Source organism: Macaca thibetana, chromosome 2 (genome assembly GCF_024542745.1).
Source record: "Macaca thibetana thibetana isolate TM-01 chromosome 2, ASM2454274v1, whole genome shotgun sequence".
Taxonomy (NCBI): Eukaryota; Metazoa; Chordata; class Mammalia; order Primates; family Cercopithecidae; genus Macaca; species Macaca thibetana.
The window spans coordinates 119,469,346-119,483,149 of record NC_065579.1 but is presented as its reverse complement, the minus strand read 5'-3'; the positions used below and the strand labels follow the sequence as shown (position 1 = coordinate 119,483,149).

At 38.1% G+C, this 13,804-nt stretch overlaps 1 protein-coding gene and 1 long non-coding RNA gene across 2 annotated transcripts in view; both read left to right on the top strand.

Moving 5' to 3' along the window:
• The first annotated feature begins 1,282 nt into the window (after positions 1–1,282).
• The window catches only part of PSMD6 (proteasome 26S subunit, non-ATPase 6), a 1,096,682-nt gene continuing 1,084,160 nt past the window's right edge, over positions 1,283–13,804 (top strand). The window contains exon 1 of the mRNA XM_050781250.1: positions 1,283–1,300. Coding sequence (XP_050637207.1) covers positions 1,294–1,300 — 7 coding nt within the window. The 5' untranslated portion in view covers positions 1,283–1,293. The remainder of the gene's footprint in view (positions 1,301–13,804) is intronic.
• The window catches only part of LOC126948859 (uncharacterized), a 60,705-nt gene continuing 56,411 nt past the window's right edge, over positions 9,511–13,804 (top strand). The window contains exon 1 of the long non-coding RNA XR_007723555.1: positions 9,511–9,703. This is a non-coding gene — a long non-coding RNA (uncharacterized LOC126948859). The remainder of the gene's footprint in view (positions 9,704–13,804) is intronic.

Here is a 13,804-nt window from a genome sequence, read left to right as displayed (position 1 = left end):
CAGAATATCATAGAACCAAATGCATTTTGACCAGATCTTACAAAAATACAGAATACCAACAGTAACATATCTGTAATATACAGTTGAAAGCCTGGCACCGTGGGGATTCTCTGAATGAGATTCTTTCGCTAAAAATCATGGCTGTCCCGAGTACCGTCTTGCAAAGTGTAATGTCTTTTTACATTTTCAATTAAAATAAGCTAATAATTTGGCCTAACAGTCTGGTGCTGCCTAAGAAGTCCTCTCCCACAGTCTGAGTTTTGCATGTGAACAGTTAGTCATTAGTCTTCATTCTATACCACTTACAGCTGGTCCTCATATTGTTCAAAGCAGTGACATCATGAATTTTCCCAAAGATTGTTAATGTCAGTGGCAATACACCAGCTTCTAGTGATTCTCAATGCCCTCTGAAGTCCTCTATTCTTCCCCCAAAAATGTATTAACCTGAAATCAAAATTATTAATGGTTTGAGTATTGCCAACAGGAAATGTAGTGTTCTGTTTGTCTTTATAAAAACAATTTTAAAATCAGTATTATTTATAATATGCTGTCGGTGTGCCACATTTGTTTGGCATATCCTTCAAAAAGGTTACATAAGCCTTTTCTTCTTCCAGAGTAAGGTTTTAATCAGGGATTTTTCTCTTGTACTTCATCTGACATGTTTGAGGACTTACTAACCCTTCCTCTGTCTTCTTTTTCTCTCTCTGCCACCTTTTCTTCTTCCTTCTTATCATTCATCTTCTGTCTCCGTGTCTTCCTCCCATTCTTCTGCAAGCAGCTGATCTTTGAGCTCTTTCATATGTGGCAGACCCTGACAAGGACCCTCTACCTGAAGATCAGATAATTAAATGGGGGAGACCAATTCAGAAATAAGAAATTTCAATATTAGTAAAAGGGACTCTGAAAGATGTAAATGATTAAGGTGACTTACAGGACTAGCTGACTCCTATCTCTTCTCTGTTTTATTCATTCATTCAGTTAACAAATATTTATGGAGTCTCTATGTGCCAGACAGATAGTACTTAGAAATATGGAGCTTAAAGCCTAGGAGAAAAGGCAGTAAAAAATAATTGCATATATAACAGTAAAACTGCAATTGTGGTAGATGTTTTCATGGAAAAGTTGCAGGTCCTGTGGGATCGCATAACAGAGGGAACAAACTACCTAGTTTGAATGCCGAAGTTGGGCTTCTCCTGATGCCTTGACATTTGCACTGTGACTTGATGGATGAAGGGAAGAGAGAGGTTAGAAATGCAGTGGGCAAGGGGCAGGGATGTGGGTAAAGGCCCCGTGATGGGGGAAAAAGAACCAGCATGGCTGAAGAATAGTCGGCTAAGGGAAAAACGCTAAGCAGGAGCTAGGGAGCTGCCAGACTGCGCAAGACTGTGTAATTCATCCTGCAGATCTTGACCTTAATTTCAAGAGCCATGAGAAAACATTTAAGCAAGAGATAGACAGCATCTTGTTCATTTCAGCATTTTGCTTTCCCTTAAAACTCCCTGGCCTTGACTTTCGGCCAATTTCTCCAATGGATCTGGCAGCTGTGGGATTGGAGATCAGTACCTAGGAATAGTGTATTAACTGTAATTAGAGTTCATATACTGATGCCCGAAGCCAGAAAAACACACTGACCCTGGAGCATGGCCGAAGGACTTGGGTGTCTACTAGTAGATATGGTGCTTGTGTTATGGAGGTTTACATAGTGAGCATTGAGGACAGCAATCAACTCAACACAATTTCTTGCCATCATGTTTGTATTATAGCCTGTGAAACACTTGAAATGTTGCAGCTTTGATAAAGCGTTTGTAAAGCACATTTAGATCAGCAACCTTCCTTTCTCTCTCTCTCTCTTTTTAAATGTGGAAGACTTCATGATATTCCCACCATCAATTAGAAGTAAATCCTATACAAATTGATTACAGGTACCCTATTTTGATAAAGTTTAGCACTTTTCTCACCATCTCTGTGTGTGTGTGTATGTGTGTGTATGTGTGTGTTTTAAAGGTCTCTTGCCATGGGTTAATTAGATACTACCTCAGAGAGAAACGGCACCTAGTCTCTTGAAAGTCTTTGAAATTGTGCTGCAGTTGAATGCATGGTAATATATCTAAGTCAAGTAGTGTTGCATGTTACCACATGTAGGTAATGCAGCATCAAAGACTATGCTTATGTTAAAACAAAATTCTTTATTTTTGTTGTCGTAAGAATCCCCAGCTGGGTACGGTGGTTCATGCCTATAATCCCAGCACTTTGGGAGGCTGTGGTGGGCTCGATCACGAGATCAGGAGTTCGAGAACAGCCTGGCCAACATAGTGAAATCTCGTCTCTACTGAAAATACAAAAATTAGCCAGGCATGGTGGCAGGTGCCTGCAGTCCCGGCTACTTGGGAGGCTGTGGTAGGACAATCGCTTGAACCCGGAGGTGGAGGTTGCAGTGAGCCAAAATTATGCCACTGCACTCCAGCCTAGGCGACAGAGTGAGACTCCATCTAAAAGAGGAAAAAAAAAAAAAAAAAAAAACTCCCCCAACCTTGAGTTTAAATCAAACACCAAAAGGAGCAAAAGAGTCAGAGTTTCTTTCTGATGTTTTCTCCTGGTCTAAAGACTATTTTTAAAATAAATGTTTATGAGAGTTGTTTTCCAAGGAGAACCATCACTTCATCTCTCATACCATTCAAGATTTTTCACAACGTGTTATTTTTTGCTTTGTGATTTTTTTTGATATGGAGATTATACAGAGCAGCCATAGGTGCTGAGGTTATTATATTCTACCAAGTTTGATGTATGAATTCCTTTTTTTACTATCACTATCATTGATTTGAGCTTCAAAATGGATCCTCTTTGTTATGTACGTAGAAAGGATAATGATCGTTTATGTTCAAGCAATTCATTTAGCTAAAAGCCAAGGCTGGAATATTCTTACTGCTAATTTAATTCCACAAGTTGGATATTATTTTCAATTTGTTTTCCATTCATACTAGACATAGACATACAGAGCTAAAATCAGCTCGAATGATCTATCTGGTCCATCTCTTTCTGGTGTAACTGGTAAATGACAGCTATTTGGGGATTTAGCTCTAATTTAGCATCATTAAATAATTCAGTGCAGAGATCTATGAAAGTCAACAGAAACATTGTGAAACAATGAAAAAAAATCCTTCCTTTTTGGAAATGGTATAGAATGGGAACTGCATATTCCTAGATTATAGGACTTGTCTTAGATTTTTATTGCCTTTTCCACCCTCCTACCTTAGAAATGACAACTAATATATAACTAATATAAAGCTAGGGTTTGTAGTAGTAGCCCCTTCTCATCTGGTTTCACATAAAAATTTTAGTAGTGACACACAAAGACAGTTAAAAAGAAATTTAAATCTCTTATGAAGTCTTTCAAGGAATGGCTGATGGAGACATTGTATAGCAGAACTTCTTCAAATTTGCTTTCCCTCATCTCTTTCTCTATTTATTTGCAATTCCCCTCCATTTCTCTCTCCTCTTGTCTCTACATTTCCCTGAACTTTCCCATAATCTCCCCCACCTGAATATTTCTCTTTGCATTTCCCCTCTCTATTCGCCTCTTCATTATGTATGTCTGCTTAGCCTCTCCTATCTCTTTCAATTCTCTTGCCTATCCGTATGTAGATAAAAATCAAAGACAAGGCAATTACAAAGTAAGTAAGGAGGCTTTCTCCTTAATAGGGTGGATAAGTTGGAGGGGGCAGATATAACCTAGACCTGTGTTTTCCACAAATAAATGTGCACGTGAACCACCTGAGGGACCTTGTTAGAAAGCCGATTCTGATTCGTTAGGTCTGGGATTGAGCTTATATTCTGCATTTCTAATAAGTTCTCAAGAGAGTCTCTTGCTGCTGGTCCCTGGACAAGTCAACCTAGAGACCAAGAGAGAGAAGTGTTGGATGTAAAGAGAGCAGCTAGACATGATCTCCTTAAAGATGATGACAGTGTCTGCATTATTTACCACTGTAGTACATGGTCTGATACACAGTCCACCCTGTTCAGTAATTTATTTATTTTTTTGCCTGATGATCTTGAATACAACAAGCTCTGAAGATATGTTCCTTTCTTTCCTGTCTTCTCTTAAAGCTTGAAATGCCTGAGCAGTGCTACATTTCTTAAAGCAACCCCATTTATTCCAGACATCCATCTGGCATGTGATTTACACTGAATCCAGAGGCACTCAAGGATTTTTGTCTGACCCTTGCAGTCTTCAGAGATTCATTCTTCACTCCCAAGTATACTTACACCCCACACTTGGCCATAGCTCACTTCTGACAGGCCAGTTTGGATCTTAATCACAGCTCCCGAAGTTTTAGTTAACATAGCTTTATCCATGAACTTAATCAGCAGGCTCTCCACTCTATCATTTCAGCCGTTGATCAAACAACAGCCACTAAATCATAGAGAGCCCTGGCTGATCCCTGAAAACTATGCCCATGCTTGATGCTGGGCCATTGATGGAAACTATTTTGTATTACCTTTTAACCACTTATTTACCAGTTGTATTTCAACTGGATTATCTCAGAATAACTCATAATTAACAGTTTTAAAAATATTTTTATTTAATAACAAATGTAAGACCTGATTTTATTTTAAAAATGCAAAAATGTGGAAGCATATAATATAAAAGAGTAGAATTTTTCTTCATTCTTTCCCTAATTTCACTTCTCTCCTCAAAGGTACTCACTAGATAGACTTTTTTTTTTTCTTTCTGGAGCTTTTAAATTTGCGTTTTGCATCCTCTCTCTCTCTCTCTCTCTCTCTGTGTGTGTGTGTGTGTGTGTGTGTTTGTATGTGTGTGTGTGTGTGTGTGTGTGCTGTTAGAAATATTTACTGTTAACTGGATATCCATGTGCTCTTCCCAATTCCAGTTTCCTTGTAGCTCATATTGGCCTTGAGACTAGCTTAGGCCCATATACTATAAACAGAATTGAGGCCAAGCACAGTGGCTCATGCTAGTAATCCCATCACTTTGGGAAGCTGAGGCAGGAGGATTGCTTGAGGCCAGGAGGTCAAAATCAGCCTGGGTAACATAGTAAGACCCTCTCTCTACCAAAAATATTTTTAAATTAGTTGAGTGTGGTGGCATGCACCTGTAGTCATAGCTACCTGGGAGGCTGAGGTGGGAGGATTGTTTGAGCCCAGGAGTTCAAGGTTATAATGAGCAATGATTACACAATTGTACTCCAGCCTAGGCAACAGAGTGAGACCCTGTTTCAAAGAAGAAGTAATATTTGTCATTGCTGGGCTGATGCATAATGGTAATAATGAGTTTTCTTCCTTTCTTGCAAAGACTGAGGAGGCTCCATCTTCTAAATGTTACATATACAATACGATGGAAGCCTGGGTCCCTGAATGACTATATGGATTAGCATTCTTCTCTCATCAAGCATATGTGTGTTATATATGTACCATGAGCAAACTATATCTTCATTGTGTTTAATCACTAAGATTTCAGGATAAGCTAGTTAACACAGCAAAACCAATTATAACCTAATACATGAATCTGTACTTATGATGTTTTTTAAAAATTCAAAGGATTATAGTATGTGTATTGATCTGCAGCTTATTTTTTCACTTAACATTTCTAGACATCAGTCCTTGTCAGTACATATCAACTATCCTGATGTTATAAAATCATACTCTCAGAACCATATTTTGACATGTTAATAACCATCCACTTAACATAGAGTCAGACTAAATTTGTGTATAAGGTAAATATTTAATATGTACATGTCTGTAAGTATGCATCTGTAAGCATTTGCCATTTAGTCATTTGTAAATGCATTTACAATAATTATATATAATTTTGTATGTAAAGTAGTATAACATGACAGGTTCTGAGAGACTTGAAGAGCATTCTCATGAAGAAAAAAAGTTGAAAAACATTTTCACAAGATTAAAAAAAAATTAAGAATGCAGCACAAAGTATGCCAAAAGGAAAAAAAAAAAACCAGCCACTTGTCTTTTAGGAAATGTCATAGAAAAGCATCAATTTGTTTCTAGAGGACAAAATTTAGTATACCTAAATCATAAAAGTCAGGGGGCATAATAAAAGATGAAAACATAAATATGACAACTACAAAAATGACTGAAAGTATAGCTCATTTTAGTTTTCAAGAGATGATCAAACAATATTTTTACATTTTTAATGAAAATGTTAAGAGGTCAGAGTTCAATTAATCTAGCGATTTTATTCTTGAAGCAGACTCACAGGATAGGAAAGTTACATCAAGCTTTTATTTCCATTTCTGATCTGTGAGGTTAGGGAAAGCTTCATCTCTTATGAAACATTGCATATATATACTTTTTGTTGTTGTTGTTGTTGTTGTTATTTAGCATCTTTGCTTTTTCAGCTCCCCTTCATTACGTTGTGAATGGTTGGAGCTCAATGTAAGATAAGACTAGCTCACAGAATCATTCCTGTGTGGATATTGTGTTTTGGTTGCTCAACCTCATGGTCCTTTCCTAACAGTACCCTGATTTCCTTTTGGGGAACCCCATTTTATGCTGTCTTAGCAGGAGAGAAAATCCAAGTTGTGCATGGCAGCAAAGGGGAGCCGGGAAGCATCTCTGGCAGTTCCTTTCTTTCCCAATTCTGAAGTAAGAAAAAGTGAGAAAGAAGAGAAAGTGGAAGTAATGATTAAGCAGATGTACAAAGACTGACCCTTACTGATGTGCACCAATGAAAGGGGGACAAAGCAGGCTTCGACCTCCTCTTCTTTTTCTTTCCTCTCTTCTCATTTTTTTTCCTATTTTCATTTTTCTTTCTCCTCATAAGCTTTCTTCTCACTTTTTACACTCTCCCATCACATTTCATCTTCGTCTTTTTCTTCCAATCCTGTACTTTCTTTGGTACCCAGGGGATATATCTCAGGAAATTTGTTACCCTATGTCTCTTTGCTGTCTAGTTATCTGACAATGTTTCCTTCTCTAATAAAGTTTTCTCTTTCTCTATGTTCCCTCTCATATGTTATCCCTTCATTATATTAAGATACTCAAAGAAAGGAAAATGCCTTGGCCGTCTTTTTGACCAACCAAGCTGGATGTAATTCCATTGTTTGCTGAGAAAAGAAGTGCATGTGACTCACAGGGTTTATCTTTGTCTGGACACTCTGCTCATCACGGGTTATGTTGTTTGACTGTGAAAGATGTATACTATGCCCAAATTACGTCATCTGCCCAAAGATTTGCAACAAAAGCTGGTCCTTGTTCCTCCAACTTCTGCACATACTGATTGCTTTGCTTAGTTCTCTGCATCTAATTTTTATATTTTTAAATCCTCTCTGCTGAATTTTAGCTGGAGCAGCATAACCCACCACAATTTAAATGGTTTTGTCAATTATGCACAAAAGGCCAAACAGCTTCAAGCACCTTACAGCTCCCTCAACTGCGACCTCTATTCCTGTCTCTTATTCTTTCCCTACCACTGCCCTTCTCCCCAGTACACTCTTCTTTTATATTTTATAGTAACAGTACTGTTAGAAAAATAACACATAAAGGCAAATTCTACTGGAAACTGTAAACCACTGGCTGGTCATCAGACCAGTATCACTGGTATTATACAGACATCTATTATTTTTCAGCAGAGAAAAAGATGTTGTCAGAAATTCTTATTCTGTGTACTCTATAAAGACAATGAGGTTATACAAATGCATAGACTCAAGAAATATGATCAACGCCCTTGTGGTTTGTGTGATCGGTTTCTGTGATGAATGGCAAGCCACTAAGAAGGATCAGTTAAAGTGGAGGGAGGAAACCTCAGGGTTATATTAGATGGTGCTTTTTAAAGTCAGCTTTGAGTATTTCCTTGTGCATTTCATCATGAATCTGATTATTAGCACTGCTCATGAGGATATAGTGTGGCTATCTCAGAGAAATATTGGGGCACATTATTATGTGATTGAAATAAATGGGAAGAAGGAAAACTATACTCAAAATATCATTCTTTTTATACCAGAAAGAAGTTCAAGATGACCCGGTCCAACTCCCTTATTCTTCAACATAGAAGCTGAGGCTTTGAGAAATTAAAAGGCTTGCTCATGTCACATAGGTATTTCTAGGCAAAATCTCATCCAGGATCAAGGTCTCTGGTCTCTAAGATTGGTGCCCTTGCCACCTCTTTGAAATTCATGACTATGTAATTTTCTCTCATGCTCATTCTCATGATAATTTTTGTGTTTCTCTGCATCACTAGGTCATTTTTGATAGTTGTAACAAATTCAACAAATATATATTCATTAACAATTTTCATTTTTTTTCTTTTTTTTTTTTTTTTCTGAGACAGAGTCTTGCTCTGTCACCTAAGCTGGAGTGCAGTGGCACGATCTTGGCTCACTGCAACCTTTGCCTCCCAGGTTCAAGTGATTCTCGTGCCTCAACCTCTCCAGTAGCTAGGATTATGGTGCCTGCCACCACACCCAGCTAATTTTTGTATTTTTAGTAGAGATGAAGTTTCACCATGTTGGCCAGGCTAGTCTCAAACTCCTGACCTCAAGTGATCCGCCTGCTTCAGCCTCCCAAAGTGCTGGGATTACAGGCATGAGCAACTGCGCCCGGCCAACACCTTTAGTTTTTAAAGCTTATATGCAAAGAATTATGCCTGTGGCTTGAATGGGAGTGGGGATAGCACAGCTATATTAGTTTCCTGTTGCTGCTATTACAAATAGTGAGAAACCAGGTGACTTAAAATAGTAAAAATAATAATAATAATAATAATTATCTTACAGTTCTGCAGGTTAGAAATCTCACAATAGTGGTAAAGAGTTTAGGGTTTCAGAGCTCACCTGGCTCAGTTTGAATGATAGTTGTGTGATTTTAGACAACTCACTTAACTATTCTGATTCAGTTTCCTTTTCTGTAAAAATATGAGTATTGATGGTACCTGCCCCTTAGGGTTGCTGTGAAAATTATAGGAGTTGATTCGCATTAAACATATAGAACAGTGCCTGGTACATTGTAAGTGTGTGTGCGTGTGTGTGAGAGAGAGAGAGAGAGAGATTGAGTCTTACTATTATAATATTTCTTACTCTAAAACTTGCACAACAGAATTCCTATTAGGGAGCTTACAGTTGAATTGTCAAGAAACAATATGAATCGTCTGAGTATGTGAAAGGTTTCAATAAGATGAGTGGGCTTGGTGTACAAGAGAAGGCAGGACATTTTGAGAGGCGGCGGCACAGGAAAGGCTTAAATCCAAAAAGAAAGTTGAATCCAAGTATGGTTTATCCAGCAAGCATGCTGGACAAATGTTGCAAATAGACCTCAACTCGTTTGTTTGTTCACATTTGTCAAGGTCTTTCAGTAAATATTGTTAGCCCCTGATAATGAGAGTTGGGTGTAAGCTAAATGTTCCTTTCCCTGTGTGTAAACTTTTCTGCCAAGTGGTACGTTCATGAGAGCAAGGCTCAAACTTTTTTCTGCCACACTTCCAAAGGTTATTCACAAGTCTCCTCTGTAATCCAATGGCCGACTCTGCTGTCTGTTGTTTTAGGTTCTCCAACCAATGTCATATATGAAAGGGTCACTTGGACACAGATGTGACTATGATCTGAGGTGTCAGTAACTAACTGAATTGCATCAGGCAGCAGGAATATCCACAATGTGCGCCTACACAAGACTGAACGACACCACTGTGGCAGCATCTTTAGGCTCCTGACTCACCAGATTCTTATGCCCCGTCTTGGTAAGGGTGACAGCTCCTCTATAGCTTTTTAAATCTAATGCATCCACTTCACCAATGTACAAATTATTTGCAATATCTGTTATGCTTATTCATGAATCCTCTGGTGTAACTTTAGATAGAGATACAGCCATGCACTGCATAAAGACATTTCAGTCATGATCATACATTTCAGTATCATGGTGGGCCCGTATGATTATAATAGATCTGAAAAATTCCTATTACCTAGTGATGTTATAGCCATCATAATGTTGTAGGACAATTACTGTATTTTTAAAATAAATGTAAGTAAACAGTGTTCATAAAGTCTACGGTAGTGTACAGTAATGTCCTAGACCTCTACATTCACTCGCCACTCACTTACTGACTCACCCAGAGCAACTTCCCGTCCTGCAAGCTGCATTCATGGTAAGTGCCTTATACAGGTCAACCATTTTTTATCTTTTATATTGTATGTTTACAGTATCTGTTTTATGTTTAGATGTGTTTAGATATACACATACTTTCCATTGTGTTACAGTTGCCTGCAGTGTTCAGCAAAGTAACATGATGTACAGGTTTGTAGCCTAGGAGCAATAGCCTATATACTATATAGCCTAGGTATATAGTAGGCTATATCACTTAGGTTTGATTGAGCCACACTCAGTCATAGTGTTCTCTGGTTCTTTGTGCTTGTATATTTATTCTCTCACCCTAGATCACCAATCTACTCATCGTAGCCTTAAGAAAATACCTGTGTTGGTTCCTCTCAAATTTTCATCAAAAATATCTCCTCTGAGTTTTAGTCTTATATATTCATTACTTATTTTTCTCATGGCATATTCATAGTCTGATATATTCGATTATTTATTTTTCTCACAGCATACATGATATGATGTTTGCACAATGATGGAATCACCTACTGACAGAACGCAGTCCTGTCATTGAGACACGTGACTGTATTTTAATGATCTCCATCTTCTATGTAAGAGACTTTCCTCTCGATGTCTTGGTAGTGTGCTCCTGATTAAAAGAGGGAAAATGCCCTGATTGGATGAACTGAGTGTATAGGTAGGGCTTGTCAACTTTGAGGTTTACTTCGGGGCATCTGGGTAGATCATTTTTGGATGAACCCTCAATGTAAGTATCTTTAGCTTCTTTTCCCTTGACTTGGTCAGGTTCCCAGGTATATTAGGGTTCTCTAGAGGGATAGAACTAATAGGATATATACATATGTGTGTATATGTGTATATATATGTATATATGTATATAAATGTATATATGTATATAAATACATGTATATATGTGTATATATAAATATATAGAGAGAGATATATAGGAGCTTATTAAGTATTAACTCACACAATCACAAGGTTCCACAATAGAGACTCTAGTTATTTGTGTCTTATATTTATTCTCTCATCCTAGATCACCAGTCTACTCATCACAGCCTTAATAAAATACCTGTGTTGGTTCCTCCCACATTTTCATCAAAAATCTCTGCTCTGAGTCTTAGTCTTAAATATTCGATTAGTTAATTTTCTCATGGCATATTCTATTTAATATAGTTATTTGCATATCGAATTGTATCCTCATTTTCTTCTTAGACTCTGAAGCCTGTTAAGAAGAAACTGTGTCTATCTTCCTTGCGATTGTTTACCGAGTATAGTACCTGTCACATGGCAATAATGTTAATGTTAGTTCATGTTCACACTGCTATAAAGATACCACCTGAGACTGGGTAATTTATAAACAAAAGAGGTTTAATTGACTCACAGTTCCACACCTTGTCTGCAGGCTGAGGAGCAAGGAGAGCCAGTCCGAGTCCAAAAAGTAAAGAACTTGGAGTCTGATGTTCGAGGGCAGGAAGTATTCAGCACGGAAGAAAGATGTAGGCTAACAGGCTAAGCCATTCTAGCCTTTTCACATTTTTCTGCTTGCTTTATATTCTATGGCAGCTGATTAGATGGTGCCCACCCAGACGAAGGGTGGGTCTGCTTTCCTCAGTCCACTGACTCAAATGTTAATCTCATTTGGCAACACCATCACAGACACACCCAGGATCAATACTTTGCATCCTTCAGTCCAATCAAGTTGATACTCAGTATTAACCATCACACCAGGGAAATATCTTCCCATGGAGAAGGGTCTGAATCTCTGTGATCTTGGAGCCAAGCAGGAAAAGAGGGATAGCCTCTCTGCGTTCAGCATTCAGTATGCATGTGGTCATTTGATCTACCTTTTTTTCAATACAGCATCCACTTTATCACCCAGAGAATAGACCTGTGTACTTCAGTGTGGTAGAGGAGGGAGAGTTAACCAACAGGATAAAAGAGGGGAAGGAATCTAGGAATCTAACTGCATTTCAAACAGATTTTACCCAGTACTTTTCATTTTGGTAAAAAGAACTCCTTAGACCTCCCCGCTCTCAGTTCTAGCAGTACCTGTGGATAATGCTAATTCCTGTGTCTTTTGAGAAGTCCGTGGTGTGAATTGGTTTGTGCTCAGGTTTCCTTATGATTAGCTTGGAATTCAGCTTTTCTGACTCTGCTAAGCCAGGTACCACTCATTCATCTGCCTTCAAGCTTCCAAAATTTTGTTGTGTCTTTTCTCCTGCTCTCCCTATTCTTGTAGGCATATGGCTTTAGAGAATAATAAAAACACTTTATTGTAGTCTTACTGAAGTTTTGGAAGGAAGTGAATTAGATGTGTGTTTGGTCCATCAGCTTAACCCAAACAGTCCCTATTATTCTTCAAGTTGCTTTGCTCTGGTTTCTATTTCTATTGCACCAATAAAAGTGATCTTATTTAGATCACTAGTGACCTCCAAGAATCTAATTCAACATCTGTTTTAGGTATGCACTTCACTGGGCCTCTTGACACATTTGACACTGAAATCCACACATTGAAACCACTGTCTTGGCTTCTATGATATGACTCTTTCCTGGTTTTCTTCCTACCTCTTAATTAGCCTCATTTGCTGGCTTCTCCATTTCTGAGCCACATACAATCAGTGTTCTCCAGTTCTTTGTGTCTTGTATTTATTCTCTCATCCTAGATCATCAATCTACTCATCACAACCTTAATAAAATACCTGTGTTGGTTCCTCCCACATTTTCATCAAAAATCTCTGCTCTGAGTCTTAGTCTTATATATTCAATTATTTATTTTTCTCATAGCATATTATATTTAATATAGTTATTTGCATCTAATTGTATTCTCATTTTTTTCTTAGACTCTGAAGCCTATTAAGAAGAAATTGTGTCTATCTTCCTTACCATTGTTTACCTAGTATAGTATCTATCACATGGTAGGAGTTTAATAATGTTAATGTTAGTTCATGTTCACACTGCTATAAAGATACTACCTGAGACTGGGTAATTTGTAAATAAAAGAGGTTTAACTGACTTACAGTTCTGCATGGCTGGGGAAGCCTCAGGAAACTTACAATCATCTTAGAAGGCGAAGCAGAAGCAGGCATCTTCTTCACAAGGTGGCAGGAGAGAGAGAGCATTTTAAAAACCATCAGCTCTCATGAGAACTCCCTCACTATCATGAGAACAGCATGGGGGGAACTGCCCCCACCAACCAATCACCTCCCATCAGGTCCCTTCCTTGACACCTGGGGATTACAATTCAAGATGAGATTTGGGTGGGGACACAGAGCCAAACCACATCAAATGTATACTGGATTAATGAATACACATCCACACCCATAGGAATATGACTTATATTTTGGCCCTATATTCTTCATTCTCCACCATATTATGCCCCTTTTCTAGGACTGAGTTAAGGACTTTTCAGATCATTGATGACTTGCATAGATGACTGCCCTTGTTTTATTCCCCACCCCCGATATGTGTCCTTAATAAGGCTTTAGAGAAAAGATTCATCCAGATGGTAACATATATTTAAAATCAGACAGCTGAGGAAAAAAGTCATCCATTACATTAGGGGAGTTGAGTGTTGAGTGAGAGCTTTTTCTAAAACATCCATTCAATTTGTGAAAAACTCCAAACTACCAGCACTTAATTTCTTGCCACAAATCCCAAATTAAAAAAGAACCATGGTTCTCCTTTTTTCGTGTTCTATAGTCTTCCATAAGGGAGAAAGCACATCATGAGG